A 22,222-nucleotide genomic window follows, 5' to 3' on the forward strand; every position below is an offset into this window, starting at 1 on the left:
GGAAATATGGATATTGTGTACTTAAAAAAAGCAGATAACATATTTATGTACCACTGTTTGCATATGGTGTGCTGTCACTTTATCATGTTTTTGTGATTTTGAGATTAGTAGTAATTGTTAGAAATGTCCCCAAGGTATTTGTTATGGATGTGTCATGTTCAGAGCAGACTAGTCTCAGTGTATTTGCTGGTTGTACCAGTGGATTCAGTGGTTTATATTTGAACTTTGTGAGAAACATGATGAATCTGCAGAAATGTATAAAATCTGGTGTTTCTGTCTACTTATGTAGCATGCTTAGTTACCTTGGTAACAAATGTTCTTCATTAATCAGAAGCTCTTATCCTAAGCGATTTAGAAGTGGCATCGACACCTCCTTAGTGTTACCTTGTGTAACCTGAACAACTAAACATATGTTATGTAGTATTTGAAATGTAAGAAAACTTAAAAGATGATTATCAAAAGTAGCAGTAGAATGAGGAAACATGGTCAGAAACTGGAATCACTTCTTTCTTTTGGGAACCTTCCTAACTTGTGGTGAGCAGCCAGACTGCTGATGTTTCCAGCTTAGCCACTGTACAGATATGCTGATGTATACTTTAATTAATACGACACACAAAAGCACTCATTACATTGTGACAGTGACATTGCTTGTACAAATGGCAATTCAATATCTACAAGTAAAATTGTATTTGATTACCGTCCTCTTGTAATTAAGTAGTCCCTTAACACATCAACAAACATCGTGGTTGTAGTACACATACTGGAGAGAGAGAGAGAGAGAGACAGAGACCTTCTTGTGTAATTGCTCTCCTTCTCTCTCACACACATGTAAAATTACCACTGTCATATTTACAAACCTAAATTAGAAATGCAACCAAGCTCAGAACCAATGTGCCTACAGGGCCATAAGGGAACAGCCATGAGCTCAACACCACTGAAGGCCACAACGAAGCGGAAAGACAACTTTTTAGGGATACAGATCCATTCTATGACAACAACCTTAGTAGATAAGCACTGACACTCGTCACCATCTATATCAATCGATCCAGCCCAAAAATATGACCAATGCACCAACCAGCACCACCAAAGGCAGGACGTTAAAATAAGCTTTCACTCACCAAGGCTCCTGTGTGTCTACCTCTCTCTACCTCTCTCTCCTGTGTGTGTCTACCTCTCTCTACCTCTCTCTCTCCTGTGTGTCTCTACCTCTCTCTCTCCTGTGTGTGTCTACCTCTCTCTACCTCTCTCTCTCCTGTGTGTGTCTACCTCTCTCTACCTCTCTCTCTCCTGTGTGTGTCTAACTCTCTTTCATCCTGTGTGTGTGTCTAGCTCTCTCTACCTCTCTCTCTCCTGTGTGTGTCTAACTCTCTTTCATCCTGTGTGTGTGTCTAGCTCTCTCTACCTCTCTCTCTCCTGTGTGTGTCTACCTCTCTCTCTCCTGTGTGTGTCTACCTCTCTCTACCTCTCTTTCCTCCTGTGTGTGTCTAGCTCTCTCTACCTTTCGCTCACCAAGTCTGAGGGCTCACTTGAAGAGAAAGGTGGCACGGAGCTTCTTACTTTACTTAGTCACACTAGCATTCTGAGCATGCGTGTTCATATTTTCACATGTACAATGTACATGTGCATTGTGAGAGAGGGGCTAGCCCCACATTCACGCTTAGCCTGGCCTCTGTGTGAATCTAGTTGTACAGCGTTTACTGATAACTGCTGTAAAATAGTGTTTTTTAATACATTGGTCAAACTTGGGCAGAGGTGTAGGGGGTTTAATATTTGCCAAACAACCTAAACTATTCTGCTATGTTTAAAGGAAGATGGGTAAACTGAACACTGTACTAACATTAATCAAATTATACCAATTCCAATGGAATTACAGTTGTACACAGTGAGGTGTGAGAGCCATCAAGTAGAGACTCCGTCCAGCAACTCCAGATTTTAGCATATGAGAGGTGGGGGCAGGGTGACACCCAGCCTTACTTATCTCCTACCTGGGTCAGATCCTGTATCTACCTGGGTCAGATCCTGTATCTACCTGGGTCAGATCCTGTATCTACCTGGGTCAGATCCTGTATGTACCTGGGTCAGATCCTGTATGTACCGGGGTCAGATCCTGTATGTACCTGGGTCAGAGAACATGACTGGACTAACTAACTGCATGTTGTTATAAAATGTTTTACTGAGTTATCAGTTGGTCTCTATGACAACAGGCAGCTGCCACCTAGTGTCTGAAACAGGAACTACACACAAGCTTCTTCACAGCAAGACCTTTTATTAGATCACCACTCTACAGGTGATGCTACAGAAAGCAAACAAGCAGGAAAACATGACCAGGCAAAATAAGCTGATACTAAATCAACAACACAAGACGGGTTAAAGTTATTACAGGTACAGTCTCCAACAGGCCTCTTCATCAGTGACATGTTTACTAGTCTGTAAACAACAACAGGCCTCTTCATCAGTGACATGTTTACTAGTCTGTAAACAACAACAGGCCTCTTCATCAGTGACATGTTTACTAGTCTGTAAACAACAACAGGCCTCTTCATCAGTGACATGTTTACTAGTCTGTAAACAACAACAGGCCTCTTCATCAGTGACATGTTTACTAGTCTGTAAACAACAACAGGCCTCTTCATCAGTGACATGTTTACTAGTCTGTAAACAACAACAGCCACAATGACAACACACGTCTGGGTCCATACAGCTGGAAGCTGTTCAGGTCACAGTTGCAGTTAGAAAGTCCATCCTTGAATTGGCTGTTAGATGTAATCTTACTGGCTGGTGTGTCTGTGAGTTGACAAGTAGAGAGGCTCTTCCCCACAGTTCTGACCAGCAGAAACACAGCGCTTCACCTCAAACAGACAGCTACAAAGAGTTTGTTCAAGTGTCTGGTCAAACGGCAGAGTTTCGATGAGCTACTTTGTACGTCAGTTCCAACCTCTGCCTTGCGGTAAAGAGCAGGTTGCATGCAAGCAGACTGCTAGGACAGAGAGAGCGGTCTACCACAGCTAAACGAGAGCATTCTTTCTCATCTAGAAATAACCCTGCTTCTGATCAGTACACCCTCTGTTCTCAAGAAGATGGTCTTAGAGGTTTGAAAGGTGAGGGGCACAGATTGGGGGCCCTGTAGACAGAGGCTGAGAAGTAGAGAGGGTGGTAAACCACGTATGGAAAACTCTTTGAAAACATGTACTGAGAGGTGTGTGTGTCTGTGGTGTGTTGCTGTTCATGTGTGTGTGTGTGTGTGTGTGTATCTGTTGCTATGTGCATTCATGTGTGTGTTTGTGTTTGTGTATCTGTTGCTATGTGCATTCGTGTGTGTGTGTGTGCGTATTGTGTTGTTATGTGCATGTGCAACATCTCATCCTTCTCCTCGATCCCGGAACCTCAGCCTAGCAAGTGCAACTTTTTAGCTAAGAGTTCTGATTGGTCATACTGGTACAGAGGATGGGGGGGGGGGGGTGCTGGTCCAGAGGGGGGGTTCAGTTTGGTACCTACAGCTCAGCCTGGTCTCACTGAGGAGTAGATGACATCAGGCTCTGGGGGGAGGGGCTTCTCTGGAACACACACACACACACATATAGACACACAGAGACACACACACACATACACACATAGACACACTACATAAAACTATCTGCATACATGTATCCACACCTCCAGTAGATCAGAAATCTTCCTCCTAATTCCCACAATGCCCCTGGTCTGTAAGCCCCACCCACCTCTCTTCTTCTGTGGTGTGTGGTGTCTGAGGTTGATGATAGAGTAGGTCACGTAACTACTGGTTCCTGCTGGACCTGACACAGGACAGAAGATGTATGTGTGTGTATGATGTGTTTGTGTATGTGTGTATACATGTGTGTGTTTGTGTGTGAGTGTGTGTGTGTGTGTATGTGTGTGTTTGTGTGTGTGTCTCACCTGTGTCTGTCCCCACTGCTGAGTAGACAGGCTCTGCTGCTGGAGGGGGTCTCTCTGAGGAACATCGACACTGGTCAGATACATCTCTCTTTCTCTCTGAGGAAAATCAACACTAGTCAGATACATCTCTCTGTCCCTCTGAGGAACATCGACACTGGTCAGATACATCTCTCTGTTTCTCTGAGGAACATCGACACTGGTCAGATACATCTCTCTGTTTCTCTGAGGAACATCGACACTGGTCAGATACATCTCTGTCTCTCTGAGGAACATCAACACTGGTCAGATACATCTCTCTGTCTCTCTGAGGAACATCGACACTGGTCAGATACATCTCTCTGTTTCTCTGCGGAACATCGACACTAGTCAGATACATCTCTCTGTTTCTCTGAGGAACATCGACACTGGTCAGATACATCTCTCTGTCTCTCTGAGGAACATCGACACTGGTCAGATACATCTCTCTGTCTCTCTGAGGAACATAGACACTGGTCAGATACATCTCTCTGTCTCTCTGAGGAACATCGACACTGGTCAGATACATCTCTCTGTCTCTCTGAGGAACATCGACACTGGTCAGATACATCTCTCTGTCTCTCTGAGGAACATCGACACTGGTCAGATACATCTCTCTGTCTCTCTGAGGAACATCGACACTGGTCAGATACATCTCTCTGTCTATTTAGCTCTCTCTCTACCTCTCTCTCCTCTTGTGTGTCTACCTCTCTACCTGTCTCTCTCCTGTGTGTGTCTACCTCTCTCTACCCCTCTCTCTCCTGTGTGTGTCTACCTCTCTCTACCTCTCTCTCTCCTTTGTGTGTCTACCTCTCTTTATCTCTCTCTCCTGTGTGTCTACCTCTCTCTATTTCTCTCTCTCCTGTTTGTGTCTAGCTCTCTCTACCCCTCTCTCTCCTCCTGTGTGTCTACCTCTCTCTACCGCTCTCTCTCTCTCCTCCTGCTGGGTTCTGTATTCTGTCTGAGTCTACCTCACCACGACCTGGAGGAACACAAACACCAGCGTAAACACACATCACACACACACCCACACACACACCCACACACACCCACCCACACACACCCACACACACACACACATACACACACACACACACACACATACACACCACACACACATACCACATACACAAACACACACACAGCAGAGAATACTGTGAACAAGTGTTATTAAATGACTATATATGTAAACACAGTGAATTAACAGGGAGTCTCACCTTTACGTCTCTTCCAGAGGAGCAGAACCAGCACAGAGACCAGAGAGACAGAGAGACCAGCCACCAGCAGAGAGACCAGCACAGGGAGGGAGGGGGAGGAGGGAGGGGGGGAGGGGGAGGGAGGGGGGACTTGAAGAAGGAAATATAAATCATCAGATGTACTTGTAACATTGTGGTCTTTGGAACTGATTACTCCCAAGACAAGCTAAACTAAAAAAGAAATTTATCTAAATGATAATCTCATTATTATTCAGCTAACAGTTTCAAACATTCATCCAGTGAAATCATATTTAAAAGAAAGTCTCACCTCTCACAGCCAGCCAGCTCTCTGGAGATCCTCCCAGCTCAGAGTTGCTGCACCTGTACAACCCTGCATCAGATGTAGACACAGCAGGGATGGTCATCTCTTCTGCAGCCTCAGTCCTGACCAGAGATCCATCCTTGTAGAAGGCAGCTGTGAGGTCAGAGGGAGGTGTCTGGTATCTACAGCGTAGAGTCACAGCTTGTCCCTGGTTCACAGGGAGGACAGGACTCTCCAGGATCACAGCTCCATCTACAACAGAGGAGACAGATTCAAATGATCTTTCCAGAGAATCCTATGAAACAACAGTGGTTTATTCAGACCATGTGAACGTACCATGTACTGTGATGTTGGCAGCATGGCTGTGTTCTCCTGATTCAGACTCACACCAGTACACTCCACTGTCTGATGGGATCACACCAATGATGATGCAGGAGGAGCCTGTTTGCTTCCCCCAGCGTGCTCCACACTCTGTAGACCTTCCTGCTGTGGTGTTCCTCCTCACCCTCCCTCCAGCAGAGCTCCCCTGATCCTCACAGCTCAGGGAGACAGTCTCTAACTTGAAGAATTGAGATCTGCTGGGACTGACCCTCAGAGAGACTGCAGGAGAGAGAGATGCAGGAGAGCACAGGCAACACAGAGAGAGAGGAGATCACAGCTGTCAACTGTACTTCACATCAGAAACAACTTTCAACCTGAATTGAGAAACATGCTCTGTAAGCTAAGCAAAGAGCTGTGAGGATAGAACCGTAAAACCAGGATAGAACAGTAGAACCAGGATAGAACAGTAGAACAGTACTCACAGCAGCAGAGAGGTGAGAGGATGGAACAGTAGAACAGTAGAACCAGGATAGAACATTAGAACCAGGATAGAACAGTAGAACCAGGATAGAACAGTAGAACAGTACTCACAGCAGCAGAAAGGTGAGAGGATGGAACAGTAGAACATTAGAACCAGGATAGAAAATTAGAACCAGGATAGAACAGTAGAACCAGGATAGAACAGTAGAACAGTACTCACAGCAGCAGAAAGGTGAGAGGATGGAACAGTAGAACATTAGAACCAGGATAGAACATTAGAACCAGGATAGAACAGTAGAACAGTACTCACAGCAGCAGAAAGGTGAGAGGATGGAACAGTAGAACATTAGAACCAGGATAGAACATTAGAACCAGGATAGAACAGTAGAACCAGGATAGAACAGTAGAACAGTACTCACAGCAGCAGAAAGGTGAGAGGATGGAACAGTAGAACATTAGAACCAGGATAGAACATTAGAACCAGGATAGAACAGTAGAACCAGGATAGAACAGTAGAACCAGGATAGAACAGAAGAACCAGGATAGAACAGTGGAACAGTACTCACAGCAGCAGAGAGGTGAGAGGATGGAACAGCAGACACAGAGCATGAAGCAGAGTGGTGTGAACTCCATCCTGTCTGGCTGCTGACTGACTGCAGGGGGGCGGATACCATGATATACACACACTCATACACACACACACTCATACACACACACACTCATACACACACACACACACACACACACACACACACACACACACACACACACACACTGACTAACCAGCAGGGGGGCTGATGATATTATGAGATACACACACACATACACACGCTACCACAAACGCACACAGTCGGAAACAGACCCTAATGTTGAGCAGCACATCCTGCACCCTGCTGAACACATCCTGCTGTCTCAAGAAGAGGAGGGAAGGAGAGGGAGGGAGGTAAAGAGAGGGGAGGAGGGAGAGGGAGGGAGGTAAAGAGAGGGGAGGAGGGAGAGGGAGGGAGGTAAAGAGAGGGGAGGAGGGAGAGGGAGGGAGGTAAAGAGAGGGGAGGAGGGAGAGGGAGGGAGTGTGTTCCAACTATGCGTGTGAATGTGTGTGTGCATGTGTGTGCGTGAGTTTGTATGTTTGTGTGTGTGTTCTCTACATGTGTGTGTGCTATCCTAAGTGTATTCATCCACACAGAAAAATAGACCCTGCTACTGAAAAACACTGGGCATTTCAATTACATCGTTATCCTCCCCTCTCTCCCTTTCTCCCTCTCTCCCTCTCTCCGTTTCTCGTTCCATCCCTTCTGTCATCCTTCCTTTATCAGATCCTGTATGTACCTGGGTCATATCCTGTATCTACCTGGGTCAGGTCCTGTATGTACCTGGGTCAGGTCCTGTATGTACCTGGGTCAGATCCTGTATGTACCTGGGTCAGATCCTGTATCTACCTGGTCAGAGAAAATGACTGGACTCACGCGGGCCAACACCTCATCAGGGGTTTATGCTTGTTGTTATAAAATGTTTTAGTGAGTTATCAGTTGGTCTCTATGACAACAGGCAGCTGCCACCTAGTGTCTGAAACAGGAACTACACACAAGCTTCTTCACAGCAAGACCTTTTATTAGATCAGCACTCTACAGGTGATGCTACAGGTGATGCTACAGATGATGCTACAGGTGATGCTACAGGTGATGCTACAGCAACCAAACAAGCAGGAAAACACGACCAGGCAAAATAAGCTGATAAGGGATTAATCTCCGAGATCCGCACGTCGTGAGTAGCCACTGGGAATTCATAACGAGCTGACGTTCCATGCAATTGTTTATTCTAAATGTGGATGCGCAAATGCGCAAATGTTATAAACAAAGAAACGGAATTCATAACACAATACTGTGAAAATTAAAAGGCTAGGGCATACTTGACAAGTCACCTGATGTGTAATATATAAAACTAACTTTAACCAGCGGGGGATGTGTAAACGAGATTGAGACACCGATGAGCGTTCTACTGGCCTAATTGAACAACACAGAGCCGCCAATTGCTACAGCCTATGGTACAATTAATTACGAACTAATTTGAACATTCTTTGTGGATGAAATATACATTATAAGTTGAATAATTGTTGTGAATTAAATAGAACGATGCCAGATGAAATATCAGAAAAAATACCTCTAGAAAATGCAAGCGAGCATTTAAATTCATTACATGCATCCAGAAGACCCGCAGAATGAATGAAATAAAAGCCTTTTTTGATGTAGGTAGGCAGATTGCAGCCAATCACCTTCTCAGCAACGCGGGAGCTCCTGTTGTCTGTGAGACTGAAGAACTGATATGACCTCTGACCTCCTCTTACTGAGCCTAATGCCCTGATCCCTGCTTACAGAATACTCGCTTATGTTTGTGGGTGTCAAGTTCATCATGAGGTGCTCATGCCTCTCTTGCTTTGTGTCCTTGTACCCTCCTCCTCCTCCCTCTCTCCCCCGCTCATCAAGTCACATGACTTCAGAGAAACAGACTTACAGTAACTCAGGTGTGATGGATTGAGTGTGAAAACCCTGTCTTCTTCAGTACATGTAGTATTTGTTCATCTTACGAACCAACATTATAGGAACACGTTAGAAGTCTATATATGTGATGTGTTTTTTACAATATACTTATTTAATTATTCATCTGAAGGAGAGCCGTACTGGCAACACAATCAGGACAGGTGTAACTAATTTACTTTCCAAGCTGGAGCAACTAGTTGGATCACTTCTACATCAACATTTCACTGTTTAACTTTGGGAACGTTTCCAGAACAAACAGTTGATTACAAAGAAGCCCAGTAAAGACAGAAAGGAGATTATAAATGCATAAATATTATCTATTGTCTGTGTGATGCTGTTCCACCCTGTTTGGAATGTAACCAGGAAAGTAGTTGTTCCCAACGTCCACAAACATCACATGATTTATCAGAAGGGAGAGAGAGAGGCATCATTAGGTCGCATAAAGATGCTCTCATTCCTCTGACATCTAGATAAAATACTTCCTGCTCTAGGAGCACAACAGCAGTGAGGGGCAACTATGGGTGTCTTCAATTTGACCCTTCTGTTCCTCACTCAAATTGTCCTTCTCAACTTTTTTATGAAAAAAAAGTTGCTGTGGTCTCTCCATTCTTTCCAGAGCTCTATGTCAATGTGGCACCTAGATTCACCTAGATTCAGATCAGATTTTAGCAGGAGTATGGTAATGAGTGCTTTTGATGTATAGTATATTTCGACATACCTGTCAGCAAACTTCTTCGTTGCAGTTTGTCTGAAGTGTCAGAGAAGATTAAACAACCAGGATTGTTGTGAGATACCATATACCTCTACAACTGTTAAATTAGATTATTTAAAACATAATGTGGTATCTTTTTTGGGTTGCATCAAGAGGTTGTGTTTTCATACCAGTATGGGTTGGCATATATGCAAGTGTAAACATGATCTATTGTTAACAATAGTACCTTTGTTTAGTATGTTCACGTGTTCAGGTTACACAAGATAACTCTGAAGGAAGTGTCAGACAGAACTTGTCTGTTTCTCTGAAACCATGTGACCAGGTGAGGGGAGAGGAGGGCACATCAGAGATGGGAGGATCTGTCAACCTCTTTAAGAGAGACGGTACCCACCCACCCATCACTCCACATCTCTCTCTCTCTCTCTCTCTCTCTCTCTCTCTCTCTCTCTCTCTGACAGAGAGCCACTTCGAATAATTATTGTTAAACTTGTTGTGTGTTTCTTCCTAAAAACAACAGGTTCACAATTAATTACACTTACAGGTATGTAAAGATTTACCTTTTCTCTCATTATTCTTGATCTTTTTGTTTATAATTTTCCTAATTAATTATTATTTCTTGTCATTAACAATCATAAACTTTCACTTCATGAAATGGTACCTCACATTTAATGAGGTACCATCATAGATTTTTGTGAATTGTAAAAAAAAAAGGTAAAACTTTTCTCTGGGATATGCCAAGTTAGGCAAAATATTTGTTTAAAAGAAAATTCAGTAGGTTGTTAAACCTAATAACTTGTAAACTGACAGAATGTTCTGTCTAAATTCTTATATGGCACCACACCATTGTGGTATTTCAAGCTTGAAATACCTCCCACAAGCTACCAAATTCTTACAGTCATCTCCATATTCTTCTTAGGAAGAGTGAAGTTAAATCAAAGTTCCAAGACATTATTTCTTTGGAGTGAGAGATCCCCAGAAGGCGAATAGAACCATCCTGCTGATAGAACAGACCGGAACACGGAAGTCAGAAGAAAAAACAAGAGAAACCAATTTGTTTATTTCCTGATAAACAACTTTCAGAATAACCGTCACAGCAGACAAATAGTCGGCCTACGAGATCTCGTGGAACATTAAAAACAGAGAAATGGTGCGATTCTTCAATTTGTTTAGACATATCAACTTTACGGATGTTATTCGTACAAGCTTCCAGATCCACCCAGGACCTCCTGCTCGGTATCAACTGAAGCCAGAGAAAGAGAGTCTGGATGGAATGAGCGAGGAAGAGTCTAGACTCAGAAGATGGACCTTTGGAGAGAGAGATCACAGTAAGGTTAATAAAACCATCCTGCTGGTGGGACAGACAGGAACAGGGAAGTCAACCATGATCAACAACATGACCAACTATGTCATGGGAGTAGAGATGGAGGACAAGGTCTGGTTTGAGATGATAGAGGAGAAAACAGGAAAAAGCCAATCTAAGAGTCAAACATCAACGGTCACCATGTACCAGATCTTTGGGTTTGAAGGACGTAGAGTTCCTTATTCCCTCACCATCATCGACACCCCGGGGTTTGCAGACACAGAAGGAGTCCAAGAAGATGAAATCATAGTTGACAAACTGCATGATTTGTTCAGATGTGAAAACAGAATTCATGAAATTGATGCCGTGGGTTTCTTGTTGAAGTCAAGTACAAACCGTCTTGATGACCAACAGAAATACGTGTTTAATGAAGTTGCGTCTCTGTTTGGTAAAGACATGGAGAACAACATAGTGTTCCTCATGACTCACTCTGATGGAATGCCACCTACCGATGCCCTGCAGGCTATTGAAGATGCTGACATCAAATGTGCCAAAGATAAGAATGGAAAACCAGTTCACTTCCTGTTCAACAACCACCAGAATAAGTTCATCGAGTGTGCAACTAAGAAGAAATATGAGGAGGCATGGGAAGTTTCGGCGGATGGAAATGAACAATTCTTCAACTTCCTGAATAAAACAGAACCTCAGAAGTTGAGGATGACCATTGAGGTTATGACAGAGCACATCAGGCTGAGGGCTTGCATTCAGAACATGAAGGAACGTATCGAGCTTTCAGAAAAAAAGCAAAAGAGCATTGAGAAGATAAAAATTGATTTAGAACTCCACAAAAAAGATATTGAGACAAATAAAAACTTCACTATCCCGGTTGAAGAGGTCTACAAGGTGAGAGAAACAATAAACGCCTGGTGGGACAACAAGGCTGTCACCTGCTCTAGGTGTGAGGAGAACTGCCACCATCCAGGCTGCACCCTGGCAGTATCTCCCTGGTGGTGTGAAGTCATGAGGGGGTCATCGTGTACTTCCTGTACGGGCAGGTGTTCCTACACTCATCATGTTAAGCAGAATTTCAAGTACGTGACCAAAACCAGGGTGGTTTGGAAGACAGTGGAAGAAATGAAGAAGAAATATGAAACCAAGACAAAGTTAGCCGGCCAGGAGCAGAGTTTGTTGTCAGGACTTGAGGCAGAGATGAAAGAGCTTCAGGATGAGCAAAACAGACTAGTGATGGAGGCCTTCGAGTGTGTGGTCAGTCTAGAAGCCATAGCTCTGAATGTTCATTCATCGACCATCCATGATCACCTGGACTTCATCATAAAGAAACTGAAGGCAAACAAGCAGCAGCAGAAAGCTCAGAAGCTGGAGGAGATCAAGAACCGCAGACAGGGAATATAAAATAAGACGTTTCTTGGTGAACAATAATGAATAAATACACTCTGAGGAGTTTCTGTAGGCTGTTGAACTCCTCCTCAGCTCTCGAGTCACCTGAGAGAGGAGTTTAACATCTTTAAATATTGCTGTGAGATGCTTTGGAATTTAACCTTTTATAATCTGCTTTTGTAAACTGTGTGGATCAGTGATATCATAGTGATTTGTGGAGTGACTTGCATAACAAAGTGCATTTAATAACAAAATAACTGAACCTCTAATTGTTTGACTGTTTGAATGTTAAGACATTTGCATTTGAAATGTTATATTCCTTCTCAATACGCTTGTCTTGTCTCTTGTGTCATACAGTAATATCTGATTGTAGCCTCAACAGTGTATGATTGAAAAGAATAAACAGAGTAAATTCTGTATCTGTATGTACGTGTATCTTTGTGTTAACTGGCTGTGTTAATCTGTGGGAGAATTAAAGTTCAGTTTTCACTAATGCCTCTATCGTTCAGTTTTTCTTCTCCCCATCAGTGTTGATGGTTGTATGGTGTTAGTCCTAGACATGCACTCTTACAAGTGTCAAAGCAAGTCTGCCTTTTACACAATAAACATATCGTTGAGCACTATTAAAATAGACTTGCTGTGTTAATAAGGAGGAACGATGTGCTATGGAGAGAGGCTGATCTAAAGCTACATGTTAAACCACATGTATTCTGATACACTCCTCACTAGTCACTTTACACACTGTCACTTTCAGCTACTGGTTGCACTATCAGCAATATTGCAGTAATTGTACTTCACTTGTCTTAGGTTAGTATAGGTTTATAAGGTTAGTATAGGTTATTATGTGTATTATGTGTATTTAGAGGTTTAGTATACTGTATTGAATATGGTATATTATTGTATATTAGGAGGTTCACTATATTTTAGCTTATCATAGATGTAATCTATGTTCTTTGTACTTATATGTTATGTTATGCCAGGTTGCTTTGCGTTGTCTTGTCATAAGAATTTCAGTGCCCAGTCTGACCCTGTGTTGTTCTGTGCATCTGACAATAAAAGACTAGAAACTTCGAGAAACTTAAAAAGGCCCGTATAGTAACTGTAGAATTATGTGGTTAAACGATCATGACAAAAGGCACATATGCCTTTGTTAGATACATTTATTTATTATGTTGATTCTATTATTGATATATGAATATCACATTCTCATTTTATGATGTGTACTGTTTTACCTTACATTATTTGATTATTTGATTACAGCCCCCCCCCCCTCTCTGGTTAATTAATGGCACAGTAGAGCGTGCACAGCTGACTTAAATGTAGATAATTGGACCTTGAAGGACGGTGTCCTTGGGGGGGCCGTAAAGTTTTTGACCACACATATAGTCTCGTTTGTATAATTGAATGAACAATAAATATAATTTGTTGCACATTATTCCTGGATATCGAAGAATGCTTATGCCAGGAAGCCAGTGTATTGGAAACCTTTAGCCTAATTTGAACTGTTTGCGTCCGAAACCCGTTTCTATCTTGGGCAGTGCCTATACTACCACTAAAGAAGTCACGACAACAAAGTCAAAAACTTCGTCATGGATTAAAATCAGAAAGTAAAGCTCGACAGACAGATTGGATATTCCGTTTCACTTTCCATTGCATCCGGACAGCAAGAACAGCTCGCTTGGAGGGATTAATCTCCTAGATCCGCACGTCGTGAGTAGCCACTGGGAATTCATAACGAGCTGACGTTCCATGCAATTGTTTATTCTAAATGTGGATGCGCAAATGTTATAAACAAAGAAACGGAATTCATAACACAATACTGTGAAAATTAAAAGGCTAGGGCCTACTTGACAAGTCACCTGATGTGTAATATATAAAACTAACTTTAACCAGCGGGGGATGTATAAACGAGATTGAGACACCGATGAGCGTTCTACTGGCCTAATTGAACAACACAGAGCCGCCAATTGCTACAGCCTATGGTACAATTAATTACGAACTATTTTGAACATTCTTTGTGGATGAAATATACATTGTAAGTTGAATAATTGTTGTGAATTAAATAGAACGATGGCAGATGAAATATCTGAAAAAATACCTCTAGAAAATGCAAGCGAGCATTTAAATTCATTACATGCATCCAGAAGACCCGCAGAATGAATGAAATAAAAGCCTTTTTTGATGGAGGATATGTTGAAAGCGTAAATGAGTGTGGAAGCGTTTCACCTTGCTTTAAATGATTTTAAGGATTCTCATGAGTCTCTGCTATTCATGTTAAATGAAGAGGGAAAGGAAGATGAGAACGTTAACTATTACCAACCAAGGATGAACACTTATGAAGACTTTCTGGATGAGGTGTGCAGATTTTCTATACAAATGTGAGGTTGTCTCTTGCTGTGGTCAAGAGGTCACGTAGCGGGCCTTTGACAATACACATATAGATCAGGGAATGTGCTCTGGTCAACCTTTTGGGAAAGAGCAAGATGCAGAGAATAGTACAAACAATGAGTTATGACGCATCACCTGTGTGTTGTTTCTCCTGTGCATTACGTTGTGGAATGTGTACCGTTAGGGAGTCAGGTGGCTGACCGGTTAGGGAGTCGGGCTAGTAATCTGAAGGTTACCGGTTCGATTCCTGGCTCTGCCATATGACGTTGTGTCCTTGGGCAAGGCACTTCACCCTACTTGCCTCGGGGGGAATGTCCCTGTACTTACTGTAAGTCGCTCTGGATAAGAGCGTCTGCTAAATGACTAAATGTAAATGTTTAAGGGCATGTTTTGGTGGTTACTATATTTGTATACTCCAGCCATTTATAAAGGACTTCTGAGACATGTTTCTCACTCATACTAGCCACTCTGTCATGGATTGGTGGCATGATCCGACGTTGTTGCTAATAAACCAAGTCAACCCTTTCCTAGTTGTCGTGCCTCCTTCCGGCCTGCCTGGAGACAGAGATCTCATCCTTAGACAGAGATCTCATCCTTCCGGCCTGCCTGGAGACAGAGATCTCATCCTTCCGGCCTGCCTGGAGACAGAGATCTCATCCTTACAAGGTGGAAATATGGAAACATGCTGAAGTTGACACCCAAACCTTCATTGCACCACATGACAGCATTAGGTAGGTGCAGTCACAAAGACCCCATTACAAATAACTTTACAACAACACACAACAATGTACAGTTAGGTCCATAAATATTTGGACATTGACACAATTTTCATCATTTTGGCTCTGTATACCACCACAATGGAATTGAAATGAAACAATCAAGATGTGCTTTAAGTGCAGACTTTCAGCTTTAATTTCAGGGTATTTACATCCAAATCAGGTGAACGGTGTAGGAATTACAATACATTTTATATGTGGCCCCCCCCTTTTTAAGGGACCAAAAGTAATTGGACAATTGGCTGCTCAGCTGTTCCATGGCCAGGTGTATGTTATTCCCTCATGGGAGTTTGTTATTTCATTGACAAGGAGCAGATAAAAGAGAGTTCATTTCAAGTATGGTATTTGTGTTTGGAATCTGTTGCTGTCAACTCTCAATATGAAGTCCAAAGAGCTGTCACCATCAGTGAAGCAAGCCATCGTTAGGCTGAAAAATCAAAACAAACCTATCGGAGAGATAGCAAAAACATTAGGTGTGGCCAAATCAACTGTTTGGTACATTCTTAAAAAGAAAGAACGCACTGGTGAGCTCAGCAACACCAAAAGACCCGGAAGACCACGGAAAACAACTGTGGTGGATGACAGAAGAATTCTTTCCCTGGTGAAGAAAAACCCCTTCACAACAGTTGGCCAGATCAAGAACACTCTCCAGGAGGTAGGTGTATCTGTGTCAAAGTAAAAAATTAAGAGAAGACTTCACCAGAGTAAATACAGAGGGTTCACCACAAGATGTAAACCATTGGTGAGTCTCAAAAACAGGAAGACCAGATTAGAGTTAGCCAAAAAACATCTAAAAGAGCCTGTACAGTTCTGGAACAACATCCTATGGACAGATGAGACCAAGATCAACTTGTACCAGAATGATGGGAAGAGAAGAGTATGGAGAAGGGAAGGAACTGCTCATGATCCAAAGCATACCACCTCATCAGTGAAGCATGGTGGAGGTAGTGTTATGGCGTGGGCATGTATGGCTGCCAATGGAACTGATTCCCTTGTATTTATCGATGATGTGACTGCTGACAAAAGCAGTAGGATGAATTCTGAAGTGTTTCTGGCAATATTATCTGCTCAGATTCAGCCAAATGCTTCAGAACTCATAGGACGGCGCTTCACAGTGCAGATGGACAATGACCCGAAGCATACTGCGAAAGCAGCCAAAGACTTTTTTTAAAGCAAAGAAGTGGAATGTTCTGCAATGGCCAAGTCAATCACCTGACCTAAATCCAATTGAGCATGCATTTCACTTGCTAAAGACAAAACTGAAGGGAAAATGCCCCAAGAACAAGCAGGAACTGAAGATAGTTGCAGTAGAGGCCTGGCAGAGCATCAACAGGGACGAAACCCAGCGTCTGGTGATGTCTATGGGTTCCAGACTTCAGGCTGTCATTGACTGCAAAGGATTTGCAACCAAGTATTAAAAGTGACAATTAGATTTATGATTATGTTAGTTTGTCCAATTATTTTTGGTCCCTTAAAAAGGGGGGGGCACATATAAAATGTGTTGTAATTCCTACACCGTTCACCTGATTTGGATGTAAATACCCTGAAATTAAAGCTGAAAGTCTGCACTTAAAGCACATCTTGATTGTTTCATTTCAAATCCATTGTGGTGGTATACAGAGCCAAAATGATGAAAATTGTGTCAATGTCCAAATATTTATGGACCTAACTGTATGTGATGTTGAAACACATACGTGATCATAGACCAAGCACGTACACACACAGGCATGCACGTACACACACAGATATGGACACTTGTTTCTTTTTAATCACCTTTACTGAAAGAGGTTGAACACTACAGCCAGCTTGTTTTTTCACAATTCACAGACACCACTCTCTCTCTCACACACACACACACACACACACACACACACACACACACACACACACACACACACACACACACACACACACACACACTCCAGAGTACAAATAGCAGCTTTTACGGACAAAGCTTCTCTTTTTTTTTTTTTTACAAGAAACTAATCAGAGTTCATGGCAAATGATAAAGGGTTAGGGTTCAAAAGGGGTCTTTTAGGGGTCAAAGTTCAACTCCTGATCAGACACTAGCCCCCCCCCACACACACACACACACGTGAGTAAAGTAGTTAGGGGGGGCTGAACAGGTAGGGGGCAACAGAACAGGGTGAGGTAGGGGATCTAATACAACAGGTTGGGGAGGTTTATAAAACAACATGGGGCCATTTTGATCATGAACTTGAATTTACAAATGTCTATTTAAAAACTGCACACACATACAAACTGCATTCACCCTTCACATATAAAAGCAGAGATGTTTCAGTACCATGTCAGGGAAACATGTCTAAGGAGAGGAGAGGGATGAGGGGAGGAGAGGAGGATAAGAGAGGAGGGGAGAGGAGAGGGGAGGAGGGGAGGAGAGGAGGATAAGAGAGGAGAGGAGAGGAGGGGAGAGAGAGGAGGAGGAGGGAAGAGAGGGATGAGGGGAGGAGAGGAGGATAAGAGAGGAGAGGAGGATAAGAGAGGAGAGGAAGGGAGAGGAGATGGGGAGGAGAGAGGGATGAGGGGAGGAGAGGAGGATAAGAAAGGAGAGGAAGGGAGAGAGGAGATGGGGAGAAGAGAGGGATGAGGGGAGGAGGATAAGAGAGGAGAGCAGTCTCCTGTCCTCCAGGGGCTCACAGCTCAGTCTTTCCCCCAGACAGGGGCACCTTCCCCTGGATGTCCTCGTCCGACGACGCCCCCCCTCCCTCCACCCTCTCCTTCCCCCTCTCCTCCGGCACCCCCGCAGCCTTGCTCCTCTTCCTCTTCTTCACCTTCTTCTCTTTCTTCTTCTTCAGCGACTTCTCTCCCTCCCCGTCTCCACCCTCTCCTCCTCCACCCTCCTTCGCTTTCTTCAACCCCTTCTTCTTCTTCTTCTTCTTCTTGTCCTCCGCGATGGCCGCCTGGTCTCCCTTCTTTCCGTTCCACTCCTCCTTCAGACAGGCTGGAGCGAGGGAGGAGGAGGGAGAGAGAAGGGAGGAGGAGGAGGAGGAGGGCAGAAAGGGAGAGGAGGGACAGTCATTATTTGTGTGTGTGAGTCAGTGTGTGCTTATGTTGTGTGTGTGTGTTTACGTTGTGTGTGTGTGCTTACGTTGTGTGTGTGTGTGTTACCTTGGTCCTGGCCCTTCAGGGCATGTTTCTCACACAGGTAGGTGGTGAGGTCCTCCTGCTGGCTCCCCTTGTACCACTCCTCCAACACCTCCTCATACTGCTCCACCATGACGTCACACTGCCACACACACACACACAGGCTTAGCAGGAAGCTGCAAGCAGGAAGTATAGACAACAGGAAGCAGGAAGTATAGACAACAGGAAGCAGGAAGTACCTGTTTCTTGAGGTCGGCCACCTCTGCGGAGGTCTCGTTCCAGAGCTCGTAGGGGATGTCCATCACCACCTTCACCCCCTTATGGACCAGCCCGTGCAGGGTGGAGAAGGTCTCTGACATGCCCTGGGGGAGGAGGAGGAGGGGGAGAGAGAGAGAGAGAGAGGGAGAGGGAGAGGGAGGAGAGGTGGAGACGGACGGAGGGAGGGAGGGATGCTTAGCATTTTTCTTGGCTCCCCCCTCTGATGGTATCTAGCACACACACACACACACACACACACACACACACACACTCACACTCACACTCACACTCACACTCACACTCACACTCACACACACACACACACACACACACACAACACACACTCACACACACACACTGACCTTGGCAAAGCGGTTGCTTCCTTGCCTCTCCTTGTGCAGACTGTACTCTGTCAACCTCTGACACACATTCTCCACCACCTCGATGAAGCGGATGTCCCTGAGGGGGGAGGAGGGGGTGAGAGACAGCAGGGAGAGGGAGGAGGGGCAGAGGTTAGGGATAGGGACAAGAAGGTGTTCTTTGTGAACACAAGAGACCACACACACACACTCTAAAAGGAAACCAGGTCACAGGCCTCTCTGAATCTGCTCTCTCTCTCTCTATTACTGCATCTGCCTCTATCACTCCATCTCTCTATCACTCCATCTCTCTCTCTCTCTCTCTCTCTCTCAGAATCTGCCTCTCTGTCACTTAATCTCTCTCCTCTCTCTATCCATCCCTCCATCTCTACCTTCTCCATTTCTTTCTCTCAATCCAGGGAGAATCTGAAGAGGACACACACACACTTACGACTTCACATATTTGATTGGCGGAGCCCCCTTGGAGTCAAGGAAACGGTAGTTCCTCTCGATGACCTCCTTGGTCTTCCCTGTCTCATCGAACGCCGACTTCATCTCTATACTGACGAACTTACACACTGGGGGGAAGAGGGGGGGGGGGGGTGAGGGAGAGGGGTAGGAGAGAGAGTTAGGGAGAGGAGAGAGAGGAGAGGGAGGAGAATGGGTGGATGACAGACAGTGAGATGGGGGGGGGGGGGGGGGTGAGAAGGAGATCATGTAACAGGAAAGGGGAGATGGGGTGAAGGAGAGACAGATGGAGGGGGGGGGTGTTAGATTTATTTGTGTCTAGAAAAGAGGAAGTTGTATTTTGTTAGCAGGTGGAGAAATGGGGAACTTATAAGATCAACAGTTTCAGTGGGCAATTCTCTCTCCTTCCCTCTACCTCCCCCCCATCTCTTATCATCCCCCTCTCCCCTCGTCTGTTATCATCCCCCTCCCATCCTCGTCTTATCATCCCCTTCTCCTCGTCTCTTATCATCCCCCTCTCCTCCTCGTCTGTTATCGTCCCCCTCCTCGTCTGTTATCATCCCCCTCTCCCCTCGTCTGTTATCATCCCCCTCTCCTCCTCGTCTGTTATCATCCCCCTCTCCCCTCGTCTGTTATCATCCCCCTCTCCTCCTCGTCTGTTATCGTCCCCCTCTCCTCCTCGTCTGTTATCGTCCCCCTCTCCTCCTCGTCTGTTATCGTCCCCCTCTCCTCCTCGTCTGTTATCGTCCCCCTCTCCTCCTCGTCTGTTATCGTCCCCCTCTCCTCCTCGTCTGTTATCGTCCCCCTCTCCTCCTCGTCTGTTATCGTCCCCCTCTCCTCCTCGTCTGTTATCATCCCCCTCTCCTCCTCGTCTGTTATCGTCCCCCTCTCCTCCTCGTCTGTTATCGTCCCCCTCTCCCCTCGTCTCTTATCGTCCCCCTCTCCTCCTCGTCTCTTATCGTCCCCCTCTCCTCCTCGTCTGTTATCGTCCCCCTCTCCCCTCGTCTCTTATCATCCCCCTCGTCTCTTATCATCCCCCTCTCCTCCTCGTCTGTTATCGTCCCCCTCTCCTCGTCTGTTATCATCCCCCTCTCCCCCTCGTCTGTTATCATCCCCCTCTCCCCCTCGTCTGTTATCATCCCCCTCTCCCCCTCGTCTGTTATCGTCCCCCTCTCCCCCTCGTCTGTTATCGTCCCCCTCTCCCCCTCGTCTGTTATCATCCCCCTCTCCTCCTCGTCTGTTATCATCCCCCTCTCCTCCTCGTCTGTTATCATCCCCCTCTCCTCCTCGTCTGTTATCATCCCCCTCTCCTCCTCGTCTCTTATCATCCCCCTCTCCTCCTCGTCTCTTATCATCCCCCTCTCCCCTCGTCTGTTATCATCCCCCTCTCCCCTCGTCTGTTATCATCCCCCTCTCCTCCTCGTCTGTTATCATCCCCCTCTCCATCTAGCTGCATCAGATGACACATAACGGTATTGGTTTCCTATTTGACCGATTCCGTTCAACCCCAATGTCAGATCCACACACTGCCGTGAGAAAACACGGCGTCTTCAGATATTTCACTCTAAATCTTTCATTAATTACTTGATTGGAAATACGTAGACAGCGTACACACACACACACACACGGCACACACACACGCACCTACCTTCACATTTGTTGGGTAGATTGACCCATTCATCGTCACCTATCTTCTGTACCGCCTCGACCCTCGTCTTCAGTAACAACAACAGCGTCGCACTCGCAAAGAAAATCATATTGATGAGCCTCGCTTGACGCTAATACCGTTCAGGTCTCACTATAAACAGCGATGCTACAGATTAATGTCTGTTAGAGACGCCATCGTATTCAGCGGTTTACAATTCCTGAGTGTTTGACTTCCGCATAAAGTAGACGCCACCAACCAATGAGAAGCACGTTTTGTGTACCCGCGTGTGAGCGGTGAGCGGTGTTTCCTGATTCCACTTGCCTTATTGAAGGTAGACTTCAAAAACTCCACTCGCCAAGATGACCCGGGCTTACTAAACGAGGTGATTTTCAGCAGTGGCGGTGCGGACCAATCAGACGTAGAGAAGTGTCACCGGTTTAACCAATACAGAACGGAGGCTTGTTTACAGATACATGACAGCTAACGGATCTTGGATCTGCGCTTTGACAATGTGTCACACTGACGTTCTCCCGTTACCGTCGCGAAACAGATTCTGCATCAGCTCGTTGCCCTGTAGAAGACTTCTGCGTTTCTGCGGTAGCGGTAGCTTGATCCAACCACTAGAGGGAAGTAGATTACCATAGGTGACCATGTTCCGTTCCGATGCATTGCGATCTATTACGTAGGCCTACGTCTATTATAAACAAATCAGATGAAAATTACGTGTAAATAACGCGAACCATGCAGTCAGTGTAGTTGACAGTGTACAGTATGTGGTGCATATCCACGCCATTATACCGTATTTTGAAATTAATGGTACCTTTTCCCTTCCAACCGTCTCCATGAACTCCGCTTCAGTCGATTTCTCATCATCTTCGCCGTTGTAACCGCACGGTCTCTCCGTTCTCCCGTTTAACTGTGTGAAACTGATGTCATCGTCAGAGGTAACATGTCTAATTGGACTGCGTCTAACGGACCAACACGGAGTGTGTGTTTGTGTGTCATGCGAGGATCACGAAGAGAC

The 22,222-nt window shown here is 44.9% G+C and overlaps 3 protein-coding genes across 4 annotated transcripts in view; 1 reads left to right on the top strand and 2 right to left on the bottom strand.

Moving 5' to 3' along the window:
- The window catches only part of cnpy3 (canopy FGF signaling regulator 3), a 103,523-nt gene extending 82,038 nt beyond the window's left edge, over positions 1-21,485 (bottom strand). Inside the window, exons 1-6 of one of the 2 annotated variants that reach the window (XR_009929373.1) lie at positions 21,199-21,485; positions 19,534-19,660; positions 19,086-19,182; positions 18,705-18,827; positions 18,490-18,607; positions 17,257-18,322 (exon numbers count right to left, since the gene is read on the bottom strand). Coding sequence is in view for 1 of the 2 variants with exons in the window: in XM_062455456.1 (XP_062311440.1) it covers positions 18,015-18,322; positions 18,490-18,607; positions 18,705-18,827; positions 19,086-19,182; positions 19,534-19,660; positions 21,199-21,307 (882 nt within the window). In the remaining variant the exon portion in view is untranslated. Of the gene's footprint in view, positions 1-17,115; positions 18,323-18,489; positions 18,608-18,704; positions 18,828-19,085; positions 19,183-19,533; positions 19,661-21,198 lie in introns of those variants that run through there. The other variant, XM_062455456.1, reaches the window with a different exon arrangement.
- Positions 3,499-6,058, bottom strand: LOC134016016 (sialoadhesin-like; the record flags this gene model as incomplete). Its single annotated transcript, XM_062455453.1, has 3 exons — positions 3,499-3,554; positions 5,455-5,700; positions 5,785-6,058. Coding segments are annotated over 3 exons (576 nt in total), but the record flags the coding sequence as incomplete, so codon positions are not given.
- LOC134016029 (uncharacterized) lies at positions 9,907-12,865 on the top strand. Its single transcript, XM_062455463.1, has 2 exons — positions 9,907-10,039; positions 10,415-12,865. The coding sequence occupies exon 2, from the start codon at positions 10,643-10,645 to the stop codon at positions 12,209-12,211; it is 1,569 nt and encodes a 522-aa protein (XP_062311447.1). The 5' UTR covers positions 9,907-10,039; positions 10,415-10,642; the 3' UTR covers positions 12,212-12,865.
- Positions 21,486-22,222: the final 737 nt, after the last annotated feature.

The sequence above is a fragment of the Osmerus eperlanus genome, unplaced genomic scaffold (genome assembly GCF_963692335.1).
Source record: "Osmerus eperlanus unplaced genomic scaffold, fOsmEpe2.1 SCAFFOLD_53, whole genome shotgun sequence".
NCBI lineage: Eukaryota > Metazoa > Chordata > Actinopteri > Osmeriformes > Osmeridae > Osmerus > Osmerus eperlanus.